Source organism: Colletotrichum paranaense (assembly GCF_030867605.1).
Source record: "Colletotrichum paranaense strain IMI 384185 chromosome Unknown Scaffold_9.1, whole genome shotgun sequence".
NCBI lineage: Eukaryota > Fungi > Ascomycota > Sordariomycetes > Glomerellales > Glomerellaceae > Colletotrichum > Colletotrichum paranaense.
In genome coordinates this window covers 2,393,500-2,417,171 of record NW_026848967.1, presented here as the reverse complement: position 1 = coordinate 2,417,171, position 23,672 = coordinate 2,393,500, and the positions used below count along the sequence as shown (strand labels likewise).

The window sequence follows — 23,672 nt, the reverse complement described above, 5'->3', positions numbered from 1 at the left end:
AGTCTCGCACTTGATGCCTTTCAGCAGCGTTAACACTTGATTGATCCTTGTTACCTGCTTCAGATGTTTCCTGTCGTTTGTGGCTAGGGACTTCATGCTCCAAAGGCCTGAATAAAGTACTGGCCGGCATGGCTTTTGTGCATCGACTTGACAAGTTCGACTCAGTTAACTCTTGCAGCGGCCCACAAATATGGATAATTGAAAACTAAACTTCAAGTGGATATTATCGTGTACATGGGTGATGACTCCCGACATTTCACTCAGGACCGAATGCGTTGTGAATGAGGAGCCCCTGGTTCTCCTTAGCCGACAACCATTGAGCCATTGCCTCTATTTCCCTGGCAAAAGAGGTCATACCGTCTCCAGAACTCCACTCAAGTCCAGCTCCCCTGAGATGCAAGAACACGGTGGTCATAGCACTCTCGTCTGCTGATCCACAGCCACGACTACTAGAGCCCGCAGAAACCACGAGTCCGACTCGTGGTTTTTGCACCGACTTCAACATGTCCATATTTTCGAAATGTGAGAGCCTTGCATCATCCGTGGAAGACCGCGACAGGGGCGCGCTCTCACCGAGTCCAGGGGCCCAGTTAAACATAAGTGAGCCGTGGACCAGAGGCAGTAGCGGCCAAGGCCTCTTCTCGGAGTTCGGGTCTTCGAGCTTGTCCATGATAGCTCGCCAAGGTGCGGACGCGTGTCTGGTCTGAAGTTCCTGCTCTCGCTGCATTCTACGCAGGAATTCGGAGACTGTTTCCGGCTCGCTGCCACATCTCGGTATCTCCACCACGTTACAAACTATTTGCACTGTAGGGCCTGCCACGTCGCCGGCCTCCCACCGCAGAGACCTGCCGTGCTCCTTGCCGCGGCGTGGCATATCGGTGTCCGTGACGGACTTGGGAAGAAAGGGGTTATAGTGTAATCTCGCGGCTTCGACACTGGAGAATACGGCTACCCTGAATTTGCGCCCTGTTGCGGCTTTCGTCGTTGTATAGCCACTTCGACTCGCGCTTGCCAACGCCAATGCGGCCTTGACGATGGTGGATGTGGATACGGTCATAGAACTTGGGGGGTTTGATCTAAGGGCTGACATCGTAAAGCTGTGCTGCACTTGATGGCTTTCTCGATAATGATCATCCAGTGAGACTTGCATCCAAGATGTCGGACTTGGCCACAATGCCCCAGCATCAACATGTTTGGGCAGAGAGGCAAGACGATCGACATGCCAATTCACAGCCGCCGTAGCCCGCGGAGAGCTGCGCAAAGCGTGACCTAAATCTAAATAGGGCTGGTAGTCCTTGTACTCTCGTAGTTGTGCTTGGATGCCGGCGGCAGTCGAACCGCCTGAAGCAGCCATCGATACGGATCGGTCGAGGTCGTCGTAGAATAACTGCCCTGCGGAATGATCACTGATGGAGTGATTGGCGGATGTCACCATCGCCGCAGTGCCGGTTTCTTCTACGTCGAAGAGCATGACTCGATAAAGCGGCCCAGGGAACGTGTTCTGTTGCGGTGCTGGAAATCGATGGGCCTCAGCAGTATTTCCGAGCGCGATATCCTCAAGATCTTTCAAGCAGCGTACGACACCGCCGTCTTGGATGGCCAAGTCGAGGTACTTTGCCGAAGGGCGCATGATAACGTGGAATGCGTCCTTTGTCTTAGGATTAACACCGCGCCAGTCCGCAGACCAGACCATGAACGAGCACATGATGGGTTGATTGAGCAACGCCGCTTCTACGGCAATGCGAAGTTCCTAAGTGACAAACGTTCTATCAGTGTCCTGAAAACTATGTGTAAGAAATAGATTGCGACTACGTACCTTTTTAGTGGTCTTTATCTTGGTACTGATGGCCATGTTGAAGTTAATGGTATTATAGAAACCACACTGAGCCTGCACGGCATTTGAGTCATACGCAGGACAGATGTTCTCAACATCTTCCCACCCAAAACCGCATGGCGAAATGGATTCCAGAACCCGATTTTTAATCCATTCGTAAAGTGTCGCTTCGGGTGCGATATCCACCAAGTCTTCTACTGAAATAGGTCTTCGTGTTGCAATTCTGTCATTGGCGGCCGCCATCTTTCTATCCTGTTTGCCGAGATGCGCTACACTGGTGTCTGTGATCGTTGACTTTGTTTTATCGTCGGCTGACAGGCGGCGCAAAAGTTCAATCTGCTCCGCAACAGTCGATGCTTGAGCCATGGCTGCCAATGGTAGCGCTATACCCGTTTGCTTTCTGATTTTGTCGCGGATGCGCATCATACTGATGCTGTCGATGTACTGCCCTAGGGGCATATTAACGTTCAGCTGGGATGTATGCCCTAGCCCGATTGCCGTCGCCCAGATGACTTTGACTTGCTCTTCGTCATGCTTTCCAAGCCTGGACAATGTACTGTATGCCCCTGAAGTAGCCTGCCTGTCCAGATGGACTGCTACAGCCTGCTTCAGCTTGAACTTCTGGATCTTACCCGAGGTCGTTCGCGGAAAGTCTGTTAGGTCAAGATCCTTGAGATTGATAACCAGATCCGGGACATGCATCATGGTCATATTCTGCAGCACTGTTTCTCGAACTGCCCTTTCGACCGTAGCAGCCTGTCGATCACCTTTGATCACCACAGCGGGAACCTCTCCGGCGATGGTGTCCTTAATGCCGACACTGGAGAACGTCTTGCGTCAGCGCTTTCTGTGACTGTGACAACCAAGTAGGACTGAATTAGAAATGCCTAGAAGTTAATAACTTACACTTGTGGAATTAGAGGGCGGAGGACAGAGTTCTTCATGAGAACGGCCTCAATGGCGGCGGGGGAAATGTTTTCACCACCACGAATAATCCTGCGAAGCAACTGTTAGTCGAAACAAGACAGGCGAGGTGTGCAACGCCAATATAGTAGCACATACATGTCCTTGTAACGTCCGGTGATGAAGAGATCTCCGTTCTCGTCCATTCTTCCCATGTCTCCAGTCTGAAACCATACTCTGCTTGTCTCATTTTCAGTGTAAAATGCCTTCTGTTCTTTACACTGGATGTATCCAGACTGTCCTTCACGGTCTATCATAGGACCATATCCATGGATCTCTCCTGTGACATTTCGTGGGACGACACAGCCTGTGACAGGATCTACGATTTTGATACCGTGACCCATCGGTGGCTTTCCCACAGACATCTCTTCCGAACCGGACAAAGAAGTGTCGCGACCTGTGTTAGGAACGCTCACACTGCCAGTGCTGGTGAGTGCGCCTTCGGTGCAACCATAGGCGTTTTCGACAACTTTAGCTCCGAGAACAGTGGTTGTCGCAAGCACCTCCTGCCTGGTCAAAATCGTTCCGCCAAAGGTCACACTGATGAGTGATTCCAGTGGAGGCTGGTCCTTTCCCATGGCGGCAATCAAAGCGTGGATCAGAGTCGGAACCAACAGTGTGTGCGTGATCCGCTCTTGGCGAAAGGTGGATAGAAGTGCTTCCGGAGTCGAAAATGCCGGTCCGGGGAAGACCAGGGCGGCGCCACGGCCGTGTGCGGTTTGAATACAAGTCCAGCCGTTTCCATGATTGTTAGGGAGAATACTGCATACTCTCGAACCAACTTGTGGGAGAATATGAGACGGTGAAAGTAGTAGTCGGCTGTTCGTGTAAGTATTCAAGACCGTATGGCGGCAGAATAAGCCCTTTGGTGTGCTTGTTGAACCGCTGGTGCTACTCAAAAATTAGCATCAGCCAGATCTTGAAGCAGTCGGTAAAATTGGGTTAACATACAAGAGAACAATGCCAGCCTGTGCAGGATCCCTGATCTCAAGGCTAAGAGTGGAGTTTGAGCGGAACAAGTCATCTTTGTCAGTGCTGTCGACCGGTCTCATCAAATCATCAAGGCGAAGCCAGCCTTCTCTTGTCTCGGACCCCGAAGCCAATATCTTAACAACGTGGGGCCCAAGAATGTTGTTGTCAACATCCAGCTTGTCAATATCTCTGGCCACATCCGAGTTGGCAGCATAGATAAACCTCGGGCCACTGCCATCGGGGGCAAGACTCAAAGCAGTTCTGAGCATGTGAGCTGTCTCATCGCGATTCTTGAGTGCCAGGGGATTTAAAGGAGTCAAGGTGCAACCTGTTGCGACAGAAGCCCAAGCCGCAAGTACAAAGTCGGCACCATTTTGGAGAAATGTTACCACCGAAGTTCCAGGACCGAGTTCTTTCAGCAGACCAGCATCTGCAACTATAGAATACTTGGTCACCACGAGCTTGTGGATAGCTTGAGCGAGAATTTGAAAAGTCCAGCGAAGATACTGCGGAGATTCATTCTCGGAACTTGTGTCTTCAGAGCCAGACGGGCCAACACTGGAAAAGCCAAACAGATCATGAGGCTGATGAGAACACACCAAGGCCAATTCGTTTGGGTGACTGTCTATAGCCAAAAGTAGGCCATCCCAGGCGTCAGGAACTCCCGAAAGATCGAGAGGCGGACCGTCGGCTACGCTGAGATCAACTGAGGCTGACACTGGGGCAACCATGTTCAGTTTGCTGAAGTTCGGAAGTTATGCAAGTTATTTTGTAATTTTGAAAAGTGAGTTAACTGAGAGATTGAGGGATAATACTTACCACACCTGTTGCAAAACGTGAACTTTATGGCACAAGTGGCATGGGTGGCGTCGGTGACACCGGAGACACCGGTATATTCAGATTCCTTAGGATCAGTCCTCGTCCTATGCGAGTGTCTCGCTCACCGCTCTATTCGTATCAGCAGAGCATGGAGTTCTTTGTATGATGAGTTGATTGGCCATGAGCACATACGAATAAATTGATTCTCGTTCACTGGGTCCTGACTCGACACTTTTTCTGTCCCTGGTTCGTGATTCCGAACCCACAGTTGCCAGGAAGGCAAATCCCACACAGTAGAAACTTAAATTCGGTAATTGTGATATTTTATGGCATCGAAAGCATCCCTCCTTCTGCCCTGGATTACGAAAGTCAAAGATGGAAGCGCTTGCGACAATCCACATGGCCTGACATAGATCTCGGTCTAGCGTCATAGAGAGCGTGCCATTTCATCCACTCTGTCTGCCCCATTTCCTACTGTAAGGCATTAGCGAGATCACCCAAGTATTTTCCCAAAGTGAACCATTCAAATGGCGCCAAATCTCCCAGTGCCAGTATTTCTCGTCCACTCCCTGCATACGCCAGAATAGGTGCTTTCCGGGCCATTCGCAGCAGCCCGTGGGAGATCTTAAATCGGGCGCTTTCTTCCAAAGAATGCATTGGCTTTCAGGATCTGGCATTTACGCTTGATTATCTTCAGGCAAATCCTGCAATCTACGTGCACGTTTTTCACCCAGCAAGATCTCAGAAAAGGCCTTACCGCCTTCCACACAACCGCATCTGTTTTGATTCCCTTTGACATTCCCAATTCTGGCCAAATCAATCTTTAAACATGACTTCTTCCACATCTCAAATAGCACATTTCTCATCTTTGGTATTCACTAGCCGATTGTTCTATGTTGCAATCGTATCATACTTTCTCATTGCCATTGTGAGGTCATGGAGTCGCTTATGGCATTTACCTGGCCCCTTTCCATGTTCCTTCTCATACTGGCCAATGTTCAGAATTCGATGTCACGGAACTCGCGCGTATGCTGAATACGCCAGACTCACGGCGCAGTACGGCAAGCTCGTTCGTATAGGACCTAACGATGTAATCACGTCCGATCCGGAACTTATTAGGCGCATGTCAGCAGCGAAGTCAACTTATGAGCGCAGCAGCTGGTATAAGGCGACTCGGTTAGATCCATACCACGATATGATGGGTAGTGTGCTTAATAAGTCGGCCCATCACTCTTTGAGGACGAAGCTATCTCCAGGATACGTGGGAAAGGACATCCCAGGACTAGAGGCCAGTATTAACTCCGGTATCGCGGATCTTGTCAACTTGATCCGTCTTAAGTACACGTCGAGGTCAAAGATCGCCAACATTTCTGAAATAAGTGGAAAGAACCGGGCTTCTAAATCCTCAGATTCGGAAACCGTCGATTTCGGCCGCCTTGCAGACTACTACGCCATGGACGCTCGGTCAAGGATGTCTTTTGGGCGGCCTATCGGACTTTTGGAGAAGGATACGGACGTCTTTAGCCTTGTCAGAACATCGAATATTGCTATAGATGTGCTGCAATTCTTCACGGATATTCCCGCGCTACAGATGATCTTCACGTCGGATCTCGTGCTTAGATTCTTGGGACCAAAGCCGACGGATTCGAGTGGTTTCGGAAAGATCATGGGGTAAGTCGATAGGGTTTCTGTGAACTCGATCTTTCAATTACAAGGCACAGCCTGTGACTTGGGAAATCATCGTTATGTTAACCGGTGTGGCCTGTAGACTCGCCCAGCAGCACGTTGTGAAACGTTTCGCTCCGGATGCAAAGGACGAGCCCGACCTACTTGTGAGCCAAACTGAGAAAACACCGTTGACACCTTTGGATCGTTAATAAGTTGAATAGGGATCTTTCATCCGCCATGGGCTTGACCAACGTTCCGCGCAGTCTGAAATCATGTTTCCCATGGTCGCTGGCTCGGATACAGCCGCAAAGGCCATCAAGTGGACAATGCAATACCTACTAAGCAATCCTTCCACTTTCGAAAGGCTTGAAGAGGAAATTATGACAGCGATTTCAGACGGATCAATCTCTGAGCCCATCACCAACACAGAAGCTCTGAAGCTACCCTTTCTTCAGGTAAGCCCAGGCCGCATATGACGAGTTGATAGAAGCGATCAAGCTCCTCGGCTTCGCGCTAACACTGGTCTGCTCAGGCAGTCATTTTCGAGTCCCTCCGTGTTCATCCGCCGTTCACTGGATTGCTCATGAAACAGGTCGGGCCTGAAGGCGATGTGCACGAGGGCAAATTCTTACCTCCAGGTACAAGAGTCGCACACGACACGTGGTCAGTTACGCATGATAAAGAGCTATTTGGACACGACGCCGACGAGTTCCGGCCCCAGAGATGGCTCGAAGCCGCTGACGCCACGGTTAAAGAATGGAAAAAACGAACCGAGTTGGTTTTCGGTGCTGGCAGGTGGCAGTGTGCGGGCAAAGCGGTGGCCATGATAGAGCTGAACAAGATATTTGTCACGGTGAGTGTCCCAAGCATCGTGGAAAATGATTCGAAGTATAGATAACTAAGACTTTTGATCCTAGCTCATTCGTAACTTCGAGTTCCTGCCGACGACTGCCCCTATGTCGACTGTCATTCGAGTTCGTGAGACGTAGGAGACATAACGATGGGGGCAGAAAACCTATTCTTGGAGATGTGAAATGGGAGCACGGCGATATGGGCCGGCAACCAGGTATTGAAGTTAGACGGACTTCAATAGATGCGACAGCTTCTCATCAATCCTCGAAATAAAGAAAATGCATGAGGTGCCTAAACATGCTGCTCCTTTAGGTCATGAGTGACGCTGCTTCGGACATAGCGCAAGTAAATAAGCGCTCCACCCCCCCCCCCTTACACCGTTACGTCATGAGATACTTAAATGGCTCTTTTAACACTTCTCAGTCTGTGGCATCCTCGAGTACCGGCTTATCTAACTCTACTCTCCAGCATCGGCTGGAAAATGGAAGAATTCACCACATGTACAAGGACGGGAGTGTGTGACCTGACATGGTGACGCAAGGCGATCTTCGCTCTCGAATAAGTGTGGTCTCTCAAGATCCGGTTCTGATGCCGGAAACTGTTCGTTTGATATCGATCCTTTCTGCATCGTCTCGAATGACAGAGAGATTTCGCAAGTTTTAGAGAAGGTTGGGCACCGAGATATTGTTTCGAGATAGGGGGGAATGAATAAGTATATTGACTCTGCTGGGTGGTCAGCGAGTCAGTAATAGAGCCAAGTTGCGGAAGTCCAAAGTTTTGTTACTGGAAGAGGCAATGAGCAAGTAAGTTATGTTCTTTTGCAGATGGATTTTTGTTTGAAAAAAAAAAGGGTTGGACCTGGCTAACATGTTGCAGCGTTGATGCTGCGACTGATTCTAGAATGCAGAATGCAACAGACACTGAGTTCGCTTGGCAGTGTTGGTGGTGATGCATCGACTTGGGCATGTGGGTCTTTGCGACACAGTCGCTTTACTCGGAGAGGGAAAGGTTCTGGACTTTGGTGCACCACATTCGGAGATAACCGACTTTTCTGGACTGTATGGGCAGGGTAGCAACTTATTTGAGCGGTGTAAGAGAGAATTACCTTTGAATCAATTTACCCACGTTCAACAAATTGAAGAAAGGCGCTGGCGGAATTCCCTGCAGAGAAACAGCAAGTGCTGGTGGGGCATTGGTTATAATTAGCAGCAACCTTATCCTTATCAGATGGAGTCTGTGCTCGAGAAAGACGTATCTTGCCCCACTATGGCGCAGCAACTGCATCACGTGCCTCTGACCTGGCATTGGTAATTGTCTCTTTTGGTTGGTTCCTGCGTCCCCGTTGCTCCTGCACCAATCAATCGTGGTCCAATTCACTGCCCCTGCCCCGCCCCCGCCCCCGCAGTACTCAGCTCACCGCACCGTAAGGACGACGGTTGATGGACGGCACGGCACCTCGCCTTCACTCCAAAACCTAACTTTACCTCACTCACACTATCCTTAGCTCCAGCTCACGAGCAACGCTCGTTTGCGTTGCAATTCTTAATCAGTCTTCCGACTGATTCTGACTACATTGCTATTCCTAGACCACTTCTATTTCCCTCCCTCTCCATAGTACCCACCATGCCCAAAAACACCCCAGCGCCCGATGAGCCCGTCGTCACTTTCAGCTCGGGCTCCAACGCACCGGTTGCCCTGCGTCTTCTCCACCTCAACGATGTTTACCACTTGGAACCCGCGAGCGCTGAGCCGGTGGGTGGTGTTGCTCGCTTCATCACTGCCGCCAACGAGTACCGAAGCCACGAACGCTACCAGGGCCAACCCGAGCTAGTGACTCTATTTTCAGGAGATGTCTTCAACCCTAGTCTCGAGAGTTCAGTCACAAAAGGTACAGCGCATCCCCATCACGTCTCACTTGTCTGTCACTTGTACTCATTGCGCCCCAGGTGAGCACATGGTCCCAGTGCTCAACAAGATCGGCGTTGACTGCACTTGCGTTGGTGTAAGTGGGCCTCAAACTTTACTGCTGCTTTCTCGGAACTTACATGCTTCACAGAACCATGACTTCGACTTTGGAGTCAAGCAATTCGAGCACTTGACTGCTAAGTGCAACTTTCCCTGGCTCCTCGCCAATGTCCTGGACCCGGCCCTGGGCGAGAATGTACCTCTCGGACATGCCAAGCACACGCACATGATCACATCGTCCAATGGTATCAAGATCGGTCTCCTCGGTCTCGGCGAAAGAGAATGGCTAGAAACGATCAACAGCTTGCCGCCCAACATCATCTACAAGTCGGCCAGCGAGACAGCCAAGGAACTGGTCCCGCAGCTCCGGGCTCAGGGTGCCGACATCATCATCTGTCTCAGTCATCAGCGCGAGCCAAACGACAACAAGCTTGCCGAGAAGACGGAGGGTCTCATCGACATAATCCTGGGCGGACACGACCATTACTACGCTCATAGCTTCGTCAATGGCACGCACGTGCTCCGATCCGGCTCCGACTTTAAACAGCTTAGTTACATCGAGGTTCGGAAAAGGGAGGACGGTTCAGGAAAGTGGGACTTTGACATTCTGCAGCGCGACATCGTCTCCTCTATCGCGGAAGATCAGGAGACACTAAAGCTTACCGAAGACCTGACCTCCAAGCTGAAACACAGCCTGGCCAAGTCCGTAGGCTGGACAGCCTCACCGTTGGATGCGAGATTCAGCACCGTCCGGATGAAGGAGAGCAACATGGGGAATTTCGTTTGCGACGTCATGAGGCATTACCACAACGCCGACTGTGCCCTAATGGCAGCTGGCACAATCCGTGGCGACCAGATTTATCCTCCCGGTGCGATCAGGGTCAGGGATGTCACCAATTGCTTTCCTTTTGAGGACCCCGTTATCTTTATCAGAGTGACTGGTCAGCAGCTCTGGGATGCCTTGGAGAATGGCGTCTCCCAGTACCCAGCACAAGAAGGTAATCTCCATATAGCATACTACTCTCAAAGGCCCTGGAAATTGCTGACCCCTCAGGCCGATTCCCGCAAGTATCCAACATCGAGTACACGTTCGACCCCAGCAAGCCAGCGGGCTCCCGTATCGTAGCAGCGACCCTTGGAGGCGGACCGATAGAACCGGAAAAGAAGTATACACTTGCGACCCGAGGGTACATGGGCAGAGGAAAAGGTAATTTTGGAGCTTCCTGCAATCAGATTGTTAGCTGACCAAAGTAGACGGATTTACCAGCCTGCTCGTCGAGCCCGAGGGCGGAACCGCCGAGGAAATCGTTTGCGAAGAGAACGGCATTCTCATCTCCGCCATGTTGCGCCAGTATTTTATGAGCCTTCGCACAGTTGGCCAATGGAAGAACCTTAGCGAACACTGGGTCAAGGTTGCCGAAAAGTGCCACAGCCCGGTCGAGCCCCGGAAAATGTGGGAGACGCCGGCGGAGACGGGCACGTCGGACCCCAAGCCAAAGGTTGAGTCAAAGTCATGGGCTGAGTGGATGGTCAAAAGACATGCCCTAAACGTCAAGCCCCCCAAGGATGACTCCGACGAGGAGGTCGATTCCGAGGATGAAGTGGACAGCGTCGCTCAGATTGACATGGAGATGCTCATTATGCGTAAGTTCTTCGCTAGATGGGCGAGCAAGGCGGGTGTAAAGGCTGAGGTATGTGACCCTCTGCATGAGGGGGAGTTCACGGTCGACTGGACCCGTGTCATTGCACCAGTTCTAGAGGGACGCATCAAGATGATCAGCTAGACAGTTACAAAAGTTTACAAGAATAGACTAAAGTGCATTCATTGGGATTCAAAAGAGATCTGTCAATCCTCAAACGTTGCACCCCGTCTCCTGCATGTTCTGTGAGAGATCGTGGTCCTAAGTCTAACGGTACGTACTTTCGAACGGCTCTTTCCTCCGTCTCATGGTTCCCCCCGCCGCCGCTTCCGTCCCGTTCCGTGGTTTATCAAAACGGCATGACAACTCTCACTCACCTCCATCCCGTCTCGCTTGCCTTTCGGATGAACATCCCTTCAAACCTAAATCGAGTTGATCATCCGATTCTTACATGACATAATCCTGTTTACTACTACTATCTTTCACTTGATCTCCAATCTTGCCCCTGGATAGCCAACTCACAACTTGCATCGCCACACCAAGCGTCTTGGCTGGTGCATTCTCCCGCCAGTCACATCTCCCTTCTCAGCAGAAATTTCTGATTCATGCCAAGTCTTGAATTTGTCTCCTCCAGGGCTGCTAGCGGTCATTCTTTCATATTCTCATGTCGGTCAAAGAAACTCTAGATCACATCCCTGTTCCCTACTGGCGTACACTAAGCCCATCCAGTCGTGCCAGTCTCCCCATCTACGGTCTTGGCTACATTGCAACTCAAAAGAACAATCAATCAGAAACATCTCTAAACCCATGTCGAAGCCGGCTGCTGCGCCATGGACAAGCCCTTCTTGGACCCCAACGCCTGGCCGACGACAATCATCCGCATGACGCACTCGGCGCTCTCGCGCGTCAGAACCTCCGCGTCTAGGATGGCCTCGTCCAGCGTGGATGGTCGCTGCAGGATACACGTGTACGCATCGATCCCGACGTCGTAGTTGACCCGCGCTCCTGGCCCTATGGTTCCGGCGATTGCGATGACAGGCAGGCCGTGCTTCTTCGCGCGCACGCCAATCTCTGCGGGAATTTTGCCTCGCGGAGTCTGGTCGTCGATGCCCCCTTCGGCCGTGAGCACCAGGTCACAGTCAGTGAAGAGGCCATCGAAATCGACATACTCCGCCACCACCTCATATCTTGGCCGGAGCTTGGCGCCGACCAGCCGCAAACCGGTGCCCAGCCCTCCAGAAGCCCCTCCACCGGGCGAGAGGCCCACGTTGTCGTCGCAGAGGAAGCGACCAGCCACGACGGCGAGGACTTCCATGGCTGCTGAAAGGTGTTCTGTCTGCAATTCGCTGGCGCCTTTTTGCGCGCCAAAGACTCTGGCAACGCCGTCGGGGCCAGACAGCACGTTGTTCCAGTTAACGGCGACCTCGATGGTGACGTCCCTCACACGCTTGTCGATGCTGCCAAGGTCAATGTTCCTCAAACGCAGAAGGGACTCGCCCCCGGCAGCAATGGGAAGCGAATGCCCATCCTCGTCAATAAGTCGAGCGCCAAGCGCCTGGAGCATTCCCGCACCGCCGTCACAGGTGCCCGAATCACCGCATCCGACGACGATCCGCTTCGCACCAGCGCTCAAAGCAGCGGCGAGGAGTTCGCCGACTCCAAAAGTTGTGGTAAGGCCCGGGTTGCGAAGATGAGCAGGCACGAGACTCAGGCCAGCCGCTGCCGCCATTTCGATGGCGGCAGTCTTTGGAGTATCGGGATTGTTGCTACCCAAGATACCGAAGAAGGATGCAATCGGAATGCCAACGGGGCCCGTGACGGTGACTGGGTGAAGCGTACCACCAGTCGCCGACACAAGGGCACGAGTGAAACCCTCGCCTCCGTCGACAAGGGGAACCTTGCGGACGATTGCTTCTGACATGACAGCCAGAATGCCCGCTTCGATGCAGTCAGCTGCAGCGTCTGGCTGTAAGCTTCCCTTGAATCCCGAAGGACATACAAGAACTCTCATGCCCTCTGGAACAGGAAGAGAACCCATATCGGCTTGATGAGTGATGTTTTGGGGTGCGGACTCGGCAAGATCAATGGGAGATGGTGATGACTCTCTAAGATCAGGTGTTGCCGTGATGTTGTTGTGGGCAGAGTTCATTTGTTTGAAATCAAGCGAATGATGTTAGCGAGTGAAGTGGTTGCGAGAAGCGAATGTAAGTGACGTAGATGAAGATGTGAACTGACAGTGTTGTTGATCCATCCCAACGCAATTCTCAGACACAGCAATCTGCTCTCTTTATATCCTTCTGATGATGATCCGCAGTAGGCCTTGAACAAGACGAAACTAACACAACTGTAGATGGCTCTTTCCGACTTGCCCTCGGATACCATCTCTCTGGTCTCAAGCTTGAACATAATCAGCACGGGTAGTCTGGCTTGGAGTGACAAGCGTCCAGCTGCCGAGCCGTGGCGATGAAATGCTCCGCCGGTGCGTATTTTCGCAAATGGGCATGCGATCGTGTGATCTTTGCATACCCAAGGCCAGGGACCATGATGGCTTCTCTCAGCCCTGCACGTGTCCCTTGCCTCGATGGGCTGTCGAATGCAACCAACTCACACGAGATGGCTGGAAACAAGGTAAGGCTAGGACCTGTCAACGGCTTCCATGGCGTAGCAGGACATTTACGGAGGTTACATCATGGCACAGCCTCTGAAAGCGGCAGAGCAGAATGACAACTGCGGTGTACCGATTGGACGGTGTACTCTCAAGATTCAACTGGCTAGTATGCGTGGTATCATGATGTCTAATTCCTAGGCGTGATGCCAGGAGTAGTGAGCACGCGACCAGATTGGTTGTCCCAGATCTCGTATCTCATCCGACGACGGACCCCGAAACATCTATTCAAGGTTTCCCGTCTTAAAAGATAGTCTTCCAATCACATACGGCCGTACCTGAGCTATAAATAAGAATTGCACCTACCTTCAGGGTTATCCTTGGGCTCATGGCGTCGCTTGGGCGGAGTCTAGAAAAATGTTACTCCAAAAACGCACTCATCAGCCACAGTTGACGTAGCAATCCAAGAACCCACTTCCACCCCGCCGATCGACTGCCAAGAAAGCTTCGGCTGTCATTCTCACCCGCGACTTGGTTTGAACATACACTCTGGCATTGCTGGGTTTCCTTGTTGCATCACCTGGCGGGACGAACTTGGGCGAATGAATTCAGGGATGTGTGACCTCTTGAGCCCAGCTGGTTCTGCCGCTTACAGGAAGGCTGATCTCCTAAGCCCGAGGACATCACGCCAGAGACGGGGCGATGCTATCATGAGTGCATGAGGCGGTGCTGTTTTTCTTGTCATCTTGTTGCTAGAAGACTGGGCTTATCAGATTTGTTCACGAGATACGCTCGTTTTTTCAGTCTTGAGGAAATTCATATAATATGCTAAATGAAGTTCTATAGCTCCATACCATACACACAGACCTTTCAAAATTACCCACAACATTCGTTCAGAACGCACTTTACACACTCGCTTCAAGACTTTCCAACTCTCGCTTCTGCATCTTTATTCCGTTTCTGTCATGTCTGATTCGAAACCACATGCCTACTACTTCGTTCCCCGTAAGCCGGTATCGGCGGACTCCGAAACGGGCTTCAGCCTTCACAGGACTTTAACTCGATCTCGATCTAGCCTATGGCGAGGGTGGAGTCCAGGACTACCTTCTTTCACAGAGTATGAGAGAACAGCATACAAATTTCCCTGGCTTCAAAACCCAGTGGAAGAATCTGGTTGCAGACATCCTGGGATTATCCTGGAGACGTCGGCTCATGACGATCGTTCACACTTACTTTCCCATGACAATACGCAGGCAGGACCCTCTGCAGAGATTCCTCTTGAGGAAAAGCCTGCACGGGGTATCAGACCTGATGATCCTGAAGACCCAGACCTGGTATGTGATAAGTAAACCTCATCTATAGGATTGTGTACTCCGACTTGTCAGCCCAGAATTCAGAAAGCTAACCATCTTCCAGGTGACATGGTCTGGGCCTGACGACCCAATGAACCCAAAGAATTGGGCCAGGCACAAAAAATGGACGGCAACCATCTTGGTCTCATGTTTCACGTTCATATCACCAGTCTCCTCAACCATGTTAGCCCCGGCACTGGACACCCTCGCGGACGACTTTGACGTTGAGTCTGACATTGAGACATATCTCCTCATGTCCATATTTCTCCTCGCGTACGCCGTGGGGCCTTTCGTTCTTGCACCATTGTCTGAGATGTACGGTCGTGTTGTTGTGCTTCAGTCTGCCAACATGTTTTACTTGATCTTCAATACCATCTGCGGCTTCTCTGCTTCAAAGGAACAGATGTTGGCTTTTCGATTCCTCAGTGGCCTTGGTGGAAGTGCTCCTCAGGCTGTAGGTTTCTGGTCTGTCTAGCGTGGAAACTCTTGCTAACATGATCCTCAGCTTGGTGGCGGCGTACTGAGTGATTGCTGGAGAGCCGAAGAGAGAGGCACTGCGACTGCCATTTATAGTCTGGCCCCATTTCTCGGGCCAGCTGTCGGCCCTATCGGTGAGTGTTACTACCTGCATATTGGGTGCATTTACGGAACGTCTTTTTCTTACTATTCTAGCTGCCGGATATCTGACACAGTACCTCTCCTGGCGCTGGATCTTCTGGACCGTCTCCATCGCCGATGCGGTCGTCCAAATTCTTGCCTTTCTTTTTCTTTCCGAGACTTACGCCCCTAAGATTTTGGCAATCAAAGCAAAGATGCTGCGCAAGAAGACGGGTAACGCGAATCTGCGTACAGAGTTTGATCGTCCAGACAGGACTTTCGGACAGACGTTGCGGAAGAACCTTGTCAGACCATTTAGGATGCTTTTTACTCAGCCAGCACTGCAGATCACTGCTGTGTACAGGGCATACCTGTATGGTCTTATGTATCTTGTGTAAGGTTTCAGTTTCTCAGTATGGAAATATGCATGAAAGCTGACTTATCTCAAGCCTCGCGTCGTTCCCTTTTGTATGGAGTGAGCAGTACGACATGGAGCCCGGACCAGCTAGTCTGAACTACATCTCACTTGGCATTGGCTTCGTGATCGGGCTACAAGTATCCGGACCTCTTATTGATAAGGTGAGATGAAGATGCACTCGCAGTAACACCTAGATACCATTGACTCACAAATTGCAGGTCTATCGTAAACTCAAAGCACAGAATAACGACACAGGTCGTCCAGAGTTCAGGATCCCTCTCATGTTCCCCACAGCCATAATCACTCCCATAGGTCTCCTCCTGTATGGGATCGCAGCACACTTTGAAGTCCACTGGATCGTTCCAAACATCGGCGCAGCGATTCTAGCCGCCGGCCTAATCCTGTCTTTTCAGTGCGTGCAGACTTATGTCATCGACTCGTATGAGAGGTATGCTGCCAGCGCAGCAGGTGCGGCGGCCTTTGTGCGGACGATGGCTGGTTTCAGCTTCCCGTTGTTTGCACCGAGATTATATGATGTGTTGGGTATTGCCTGGGGCAATGTACTGCTTGCTGGTATTGTCTTTGTGATGGGACTGATTGTGCCGTTTATTATGTGGAGATGGGGCGCGTGGCTTAGAAGCAAGAGCCAGTATTGCGCTGGTTGAGTATGTATCATATGTGAGGTGCGTATTGGTCTGAAGAAATGTTAGAATAGAGTTGCGATATCAGGAATGATTTACGATAGATGACTAGAATTATGATAACTCACCTTTTGGCTTCGAAACAGGCAAGCATCAAAGAGCTGAGACATCATGATTGGAAACGTGCTGGCAGAGTCGCTCAGGACTTGAGGCCGGCTCTATAACATTCCAGTAGTGACTGGCTTGTAGTAAAACTTCAAGGGGACGAAATATGTTATTTGTAAATGCCAAGCTCTTATCCTATGAGTTTCAAAACTATCAATATCTAGAACGGACTGGTGGCCACGGTACCATCATCCTGGCTACTCTCATTAGGTTCTGAAACGGCGTGTAATACCCTTAGACTGAAAATTTATCATCTATCATGTGAACCCTTACGAAGTCTCACGACTACATCGAAGCCAAAAGAGTCTTTGTCATACTCTTTCAACACGACAGGCAGTCACTCCCAACTAGGCAAACAGGCTGCAGCATGGTTGACCAGGAACTGATGTCCCAGTTTTTGAGTGTCTGGAAGGTATATGAGTCCCACGAAATCCTACTTTTTACTTCTCATCCTTGCCCACCTTACGCCCGCCAAGCAGTCAAAAAATACAAGCTCCCATTGAAAATTCTATCTCGACACTTTACTCTACACACTACGGGTCAACAATTATCTCACTTCAACTATCAACATGCCCAGAATGGACATTCTTGACTGTTCCCGCAGCGACCTGCTCTCGTGGATAGACCTTCGAGCCCAAATCCCCTGTCCCAAGATCATGGTCGGCGCCGCCATCGTCCGCCGTGGACCCTCCGGAGCCGAGACTCTGATCCTCAAGAACAAGCCCGGCCGTGATAATGACAACCTCCACGGGATTCCCGGAGGCGAAATGAAGGATGCTGATCCCACCGTTCGAGATGCCATCATCCGGACGGTCGCTGAGTCGGTCTCTCTTCAGGTGATTGATGTCTGGAATTGCCTTCCACCTATCCTCGACATCCAGGAAGAGACGGTGGAGGATTCGTCGGCCAAGGGAAAAGAAACCGTGGAGAATGCTGTTGCGGGCCCGTCGTCCCAGGCTGCCCAGGCTGCCCAGCGTGTTGTGATCAGACGTTCGGTGGTTCATTTCAATTTTGTTGTCATTGCCAGAGGAGATGGAGCTGGCTTCCAGGTCAATGTAGAGGAGCACGAGATGGGCATTTGGATCGATGCTGAGAAGAGTGCTGACATCGAAATGAAAGATGCTATGAGGGACGTTGTGAAAACGGCAGTCAGGCTTTAGATACATGCGACTGTTATCGTGCTGCTGTCAGGTGGCTGCCCCAACGTGGGTGCCTAGCCTAGGTCAGCTATGAGATGAGATGAGATCAATAGACAAATCACGGGTTTGGAAGACACTACAATTGCGTGTTTTGACTATATTAAGGGTATATGTCCAATGATTAAAAGTTCCGTGTGCTTACACACTATAAGCCATGCAACGACGGTTCGCAACCCGGGATATCAAAGCTGAAGCAAACCCATTACCAATCTTTCTCCATCATCCATCATTCACCCAATTAAGTAGACTTCCTCAAATCGACGCTCTGGCGATGTTCTTGCCCTGGACGAGACCAGGACCCTTCTCGGTGAAGAAGGTCTTGGCCTTGGCGGCGCTGACGATGAAGCCAGGCAGCTTCATCGTGTTGAACTGGCCGGTGGCCTTCTTCTTGCCAATCGTCACAAATACCTGGGGCTTGAGCGTGAGCTTGAGGTCCTTGACCTTGGTCTCGTTGCCGGTGAGGACGGCATCGAGGTTGTCGGCGAGGTGCAGCGCCTGGCCCTCGGCGCGCATAAGCTGCTTCGCCTCGAGGTTACCGATGTCGCCGACGCCCCAGACGTTGGTGAGGCCCTCGACACGGAGGTCGTGCTTGAGCTTCAGGCTGCTCTTGTCATCAAGGAGGTGCTCCGGGATGAAGGAGGAGTTGGGCCGGACGCCAAAGAGAGGCAGGTAGAGATCCGCGGTGAGGGTCTCGCCATTGGATAGCTTGATGGACTTGAGGGCGCCAGAGGTGTTGGCCTCGGTGACGCGGGCATTGGTGACGAGCTTGACCTTGAGCTGCTGGAGGTTCTTGGCGGCGATCTTGCCGAGCTGGGGCAGGAGGCCGGGGAGCGGCGCGTCGCCCTCGACGATGAGGGTGATTTGCTTGGTAGAGCCGTAGGCGTGGCCGAGCTCACCGGCGGTCTCGACGCCCGTGGTGCCGGCGCCGGAGATGATGATGGAGTTTGCGACCTTGACCTCGGACTGGAGGTTGTGCCATGCGGTAAGGGTCTCTTCGTGGGTGCCGATGGTCTTGAAGGGAACGCCGCTGGCGAGGGATGAGCCGGTGGCGATGATGAGCTGTGCGTACTCAAGTGACTTTAGGCCCTCCTTAGTCTCAATCTGCACTGTGTTGGATGTGGCGTCGAAGGTGGTGGCCTTGCCGAGGACGAACTCGAAGGCATCCTGGGGATACTTTTCGAAGCCGGGCTTGATTTCGTTGAAGAGAGTGTCGTCGGAGAACTCGCCGGGAATAAGACCGCGCACGGCGGCGCAGTTCCAGTACAGGTGGGTTGAGGGAGAGACGAGGATGACCTTGAGATCCTTGACCTTGGGCTGGGTATACTTGAGCAGCTTATGGGCGACGCCGAGGCCTGCGTAGCCTGCGCCCAGAATCACGACCTGCTTGACCATTTTGTGAGGTTGTTCTGTTTTTCTTGGCAGCGAATGATGAGAGGTATGAGATGTTGTTGAGGAAAGAGGGTTGGCGGTGATGAAGGTGAGATTATGTTCCCCAATCAAGGGAGAAAGTAAGCAAGGTCGCCGGTATTTGGGGGCCGGAGTTGAGATTTGACGGTACGGGACTGCCGTGGGGGAGTGCGAGAGTGGACACCTGTGAAAGAGCACCCAACGAGGCACAGTTGCTTGGACAAAGAGATCTACGATAGGAAGAGAGGGCTCAAGGCATAGGCGCAGGGTCTCGAGAAAAGGGTGGGAGCGAGGATAATGAATGATTTTTATCGGCACAAAGGTAGAGGATCCGGGGACTTTTTAGCTGACGCCCTGGGCTTCGGCCCAATCCTTCCCATCTCATCCATCCCATCCCCAAAGATGCGAGGTACCACACGCTTGCACGCACGCCGGCATAGTCGCACTGCGGCCCGGTCTTTTCCCTGTGTGCCTGTACATCTCGCGCTGGATGGAACCATTTGAGAGCCAATCCAATGTTTCAGACGAAGCGGCGCTCGGATTATTCAGCTCTGAGCTTGCGTGTGACAAGCGAAATTGGATTTGGTAAAGCTTGGTGTGCTTCTCTTTTCTTCTGGCACTTGGGATTTGGGATCAGACGCATGGAGCGGGTTAACTGTAGTGGTATCCATAGACTGTGATGCTACATGAAAAAGACGTAGGAATAAGCCCTACTGCAGATGTACTCCGTGCCGTCAGACAATGTCCGGAGCTTGCCCAGGGCTCCAACATGCACCAACCAACATGGTAAAGGCAGGGGTCCAGGCCGAGTCAAGGCAACGGCGCGGCGGGTGCCACGGCATTAGTCAGAGGTAGCGCGCGCTCTTGAGGAAGACGGGGACAGAAGATGATTTTTCCTTTTTCTTTTGGATCATATGCTTCTTGCTACATTGATTGCGGAGAACTGGCCAGATGGGCGCCTAGTGGCTGTCTACGGGCACTTTGGCTCTTTGTTTCTGTACTGTGCCACTCGGGAAGCCGCGCGCCGGAAGCAAAGGTCGTGACCCAATGAATAGGCTTCACCAATCGTTGATTCCCAAGAGTCGCATCGGGTCTAGATTGTCCAGCAAAAGTAGTAGATAATTAGAGTGGGAGATCATAAATGGGGACGGCTTGGCTTGTCTTTTTCGGCGGTGTCTCTAGATCCTTGGATCGTTAGATTGCCTTAGTCAGGGGGCTGGGCGGCGCATTGGTAATACTCGCGCGCGTCGTCTTACCTAAGCATACAATGATGGTGAACGAAGTGGAAGCAATGAGTGGAAGCAAATTCAGGTGTGCGTGTGTCCATCCGTACACCGTAAAACCATCATCAAAGGCTTCCATGTGTTGGTAGTGTCGGCGAAGATAGAGTCCGTTCGCCGTATTTTCAGTTCCAAATGGCCCTGGCTTCGGTCCCGGTAGGCGCGGCGCTCGGGACCGAGTGGGGCTCGCTAGGCTAGATGTGGTCACAGTGTGGCCCTAAGCGCCGCACTGACAATTCGGTGGTCTCACTCCCATTCTCACTCTTACTCTCACTGTCTTCCTGTTTACTCACTCGCTCTCACTCACTCACTTAACTTGACTCGTCCCTGGAGAACTCATCATCCAATCTAGATTGCTTAACAATCACTTCAAAGATTTCTAAGGTCGAGGGTGTACTCCAAATTCAGTATACATTAAGGAAAAATGAAGCATGTCTTCCAGGAAACCATGTCGACCACCGTGTAAGTACATTCGCGCATCAACTCAATGTCACTCTCAAGCTCGGAAGATCCCCTTATGCCGCCAGGAAGCTTTCACTATTGGATGTTCTCAACAACGAGCTTCTCGCATTCAATTGCTCATCAAAGCTTGCCTAGGAGCTATGGCCCCATGGCGCCTTCGGCGCAAACGCTGCAGTCTTCACACCACCTCCAGACGGATGCCCTTGCTTCCTTTCTTCGGCATTGCAACAGCAAGGTCATAATCATACTCTACATCGGCGTCTGTCGTCTCGTACAATCTCAACTTCGGCAGGACGCGTAACGTCATGGCAGCAATGGCCACGTGAAGCTCGCAGTATGCCAGCCTTTTCCGGTCAGCTGCAAACTCAGAAAGTTTGGACCGAATAACAGATCATGGGGAGCTACCGCAAAGACATGGTGAGAAACTTACTGCATGCCCAAACACTGCCGGCTTCCTTTGGAGAACGTCAATAGGTACCGTTCCAAACCCCGCCTCCTCTGTCCGTCTTCATCAAGCCATCTCTTAGGGAGGAATCTATTAGAGTCGGGGAACGCCCTCTCGTCGTGATGCATGATCCACGCCGACATACCACTCGCATAGCCTCGTGGAATGACGTGCGTCACCTCCACTGGTGATGAGGCACCTGGAGGTGTCCACGTGCCTTGGTAAACCAAGTCCTCGTCCGGTGCGATCCGTGGTAGTCTCGACGGGGAACCATATCCCATACGCAATGCCTCCATGATGGAGGCACTGAAGTATGGTAGCCTCTCCAGAGTGGCCCAGGTCGGAATCTCCTTGGGGTTCATAGTAACGGAGAGAAGCTCGGCTCTGATCTTCTCAACGACGTCCGGGTTGCGGAGCAAGTGATAGGTGCACACACTGAGGGCTGAAGCCGTCGTCTCAGTGCCAGCGGCGAGCATCACCGTTGCCTCGCCAGTGAGTCGTTTAATCGTCTTCTCTTCAGGCGGCAGGTCCGACTCTAGAAGAGAATGGATCACCGTCGTCCGGTCGCGCTTGATGCCGGCTTCATATGCTGACTTGGTCTGCCTGACCATCTCCGGCATTTTTACCTGCCCTTGTCAGCTTGTCCACCTGCATACATCCATCGAAAGCTCTCACCTTGGACTGCTCAGCAAGCGCTCCCATCTTTGACGATAGCTTTCTGATAACGCCCCTGCTCGTCTTTAGCACCCACCAGGAGGCCATGCGAACACCAGTACTCACAATGGTATAGCCTCCATCAACCACGTCGTCCACGGGAAGTGCCTCATGATGTGGATCAACTGCAACATCGCATACACTGCCTCCTTGAAGTTGGGCTCCCAATCAGCTTGATGAAGGAACCCGAAAGGCTGTCCGAAGCAGTAATCGCTGACAATGTCGGCTGTGAAGCAGCTGTACGCCGACGCGGCTTCGAATGGTCCACGACCCTGGTACCGAAGGAACTTGTCGCAAAGTCGTTGAGCATCTTGATGGATCACCCACTCCAGCTTGGCAATCTGCGCTCTTGAGAAGTACTTGCTGGCAGCCGCTCTGCGGAGGCGATGATGAGCATGGTCAACTGTGCCGAATCCTCCCTGGTGACAAAAATTAGCTGACTGATGAGTGACTTCGGGCCGTCTAAGGTCCCTCACATTCTTCAAGCTACACGCCATCTGTTAGCAAACCTGACATGTGTGGAACGAGGTATTGGATGGGGTGAACTCACTCTGCAGCAAACCCCTCTACAAACATTTTGGACTTATTGCGCTTTTTACTTCCATTTGCGTAGATAATGTCCACAAACTCTGGATCATTACAGTGAACTTCATCTGGGTTGATCCGGACGATAGGACCTAAACGCATCACATAACATCAGCATCTATCAGTCTCAAAGACGCACATGTAGTTGGAAGTTTACGAACCGTAAATCTCATGAAGACGTTTGATCTCATGCGTGAACTTTCCCCAGCGTACCACATCGAACCATACCTCATACCAGTATGTCGCACCGGCGAACTTCGGGCCAGGAAATTTTGCCAACGGGTGGAGGGTGACTCTGTAGATTGCCAGGAAAGTTCCGTAGAACAACCACGCCGCGAGCCCGACCCCAAGGATCTGAGTCCATCGGGATGTGGCCCAGGAAATTCCGGGAAAGAACAAAATATCCTTCGTAGACTCCATACTTCGTCTGTGAGGAAGACTAGACAGCTGATGTCTTTTTGCAGGGACACACTAGTGAGGGGATATGGAATGATAAGGTTCTTGAAGGGCGGCCCGCGTTAGAAGGAAACATTCAGGGCTCGAATGTCTGAAAGAAATCCCGCGCCGTTTGGTAAAAGGGGACCACGGATCGAGAGGAGGTGTAAGGCGTCTAGACATGTGCTTGGCTCGTGCTATCGAGAGCCACAAAGACACATATTGGCCGTTCCTGGCTATTAGGCTTTCGCCACACAAGCCTGGAGAGCCACAGCTTGAGCCTAGACCATAGCGATCTTCAAGACAAAGACCTGGGGAGACTGCGGCTCTATCCCACTGATAGGACCATCTTAAAGGAACCGATGCCGTAGCACAATAACATCAGAATCCCATCAGTGTGCTGCAAACTCTAGAGCCATGAAGACAGCGGTTGGCAAATTCAATTCGATGAAACTTGAGTGTCTGAGGTGTGGGCAGAATGTCTGTCTCGAGTGCCGAGTAGCGCACCGGGTTATGGCCTTATGGATGATGTTGGTGGCTTTTTTGACTGGAATGAAGTGTAGGTACCAGGTATCAGGATGATGTCTCAAGCCACCTAGGCCTAAGAGCAGCTAATAGCGGGCTGAGCTCGCTAATCATCTTAGCTGCCAAAGC

The 23,672-nt window shown here is 51.7% G+C and overlaps 8 protein-coding genes across 8 annotated transcripts; 4 read left to right on the top strand and 4 right to left on the bottom strand.

Moving 5' to 3' along the window:
• Positions 1 to 256: 256 nt before the first annotated feature.
• CPAR01_11591 (AMP-binding enzyme) lies at positions 257 to 4,500 on the bottom strand (the record flags this gene model as incomplete). Its single annotated transcript, XM_060495850.1, has 5 exons — positions 257 to 1,750; positions 1,817 to 2,654; positions 2,741 to 2,830; positions 2,897 to 3,688; positions 3,749 to 4,500. 5 exons carry the CDS (start codon positions 4,498 to 4,500, stop codon positions 257 to 259), a joined length of 3,966 nt encoding a protein of 1,321 aa, XP_060346198.1.
• A 917-nt stretch (positions 4,501 to 5,417) lies between these two features.
• Positions 5,418 to 7,245, top strand: CPAR01_11590 (benzoate 4-monooxygenase cytochrome P450; the record flags this gene model as incomplete). Its single annotated transcript, XM_060495849.1, has 6 exons — positions 5,418 to 5,521; positions 5,591 to 6,259; positions 6,357 to 6,420; positions 6,478 to 6,711; positions 6,789 to 7,109; positions 7,174 to 7,245. 6 exons carry the CDS (start codon positions 5,418 to 5,420, stop codon positions 7,243 to 7,245), a joined length of 1,464 nt encoding a protein of 487 aa, XP_060346197.1.
• Positions 7,246 to 8,731: 1,486 nt separating this feature from the next.
• Positions 8,732 to 10,857, top strand: CPAR01_11589 (5'-nucleotidase; the record flags this gene model as incomplete). The annotated part of the gene is made up of 5 exons (XM_060495848.1): positions 8,732 to 8,996; positions 9,055 to 9,110; positions 9,165 to 10,071; positions 10,128 to 10,280; positions 10,328 to 10,857. 5 exons carry the CDS (start codon positions 8,732 to 8,734, stop codon positions 10,855 to 10,857), a joined length of 1,911 nt encoding a protein of 636 aa, XP_060346196.1.
• A 655-nt stretch (positions 10,858 to 11,512) lies between these two features.
• CPAR01_11588 (glycerate kinase) lies at positions 11,513 to 12,862 on the bottom strand (the record flags this gene model as incomplete). Its single annotated transcript, XM_060495847.1, has 1 exon — positions 11,513 to 12,862. The coding sequence occupies one exon, from the start codon at positions 12,860 to 12,862 to the stop codon at positions 11,513 to 11,515; it is 1,350 nt and encodes a 449-aa protein (XP_060346195.1).
• Positions 12,863 to 14,283: 1,421 nt separating this feature from the next.
• CPAR01_11587 (MFS multidrug transporter) lies at positions 14,284 to 16,350 on the top strand (the record flags this gene model as incomplete). The annotated part of the gene is made up of 6 exons (XM_060495846.1): positions 14,284 to 14,652; positions 14,735 to 15,124; positions 15,176 to 15,281; positions 15,343 to 15,661; positions 15,717 to 15,846; positions 15,904 to 16,350. 6 exons carry the CDS (start codon positions 14,284 to 14,286, stop codon positions 16,348 to 16,350), a joined length of 1,761 nt encoding a protein of 586 aa, XP_060346194.1.
• Positions 16,351 to 17,060: 710 nt separating this feature from the next.
• On the top strand, positions 17,061 to 17,651 carry CPAR01_11586 (uncharacterized protein; the record flags this gene model as incomplete). The annotated part of the gene is made up of 1 exon (XM_060495845.1): positions 17,061 to 17,651. One exon carries the CDS (start codon positions 17,061 to 17,063, stop codon positions 17,649 to 17,651), a length of 591 nt encoding a protein of 196 aa, XP_060346193.1.
• Positions 17,652 to 17,942: 291 nt separating this feature from the next.
• On the bottom strand, positions 17,943 to 19,082 carry CPAR01_11585 (uncharacterized protein; the record flags this gene model as incomplete). The annotated part of the gene is made up of 1 exon (XM_060495844.1): positions 17,943 to 19,082. One exon carries the CDS (start codon positions 19,080 to 19,082, stop codon positions 17,943 to 17,945), a length of 1,140 nt encoding a protein of 379 aa, XP_060346192.1.
• Positions 19,083 to 21,017: 1,935 nt separating this feature from the next.
• Positions 21,018 to 23,003, bottom strand: CPAR01_11584 (trichodiene oxygenase; the record flags this gene model as incomplete). Its single annotated transcript, XM_060495843.1, has 6 exons — positions 21,018 to 21,183; positions 21,270 to 21,910; positions 21,960 to 22,014; positions 22,065 to 22,484; positions 22,549 to 22,675; positions 22,745 to 23,003. The coding sequence occupies 6 exons, from the start codon at positions 23,001 to 23,003 to the stop codon at positions 21,018 to 21,020; spliced, it is 1,668 nt and encodes a 555-aa protein (XP_060346191.1).
• Between the last annotated feature and the right edge of the window lie 669 nt (positions 23,004 to 23,672).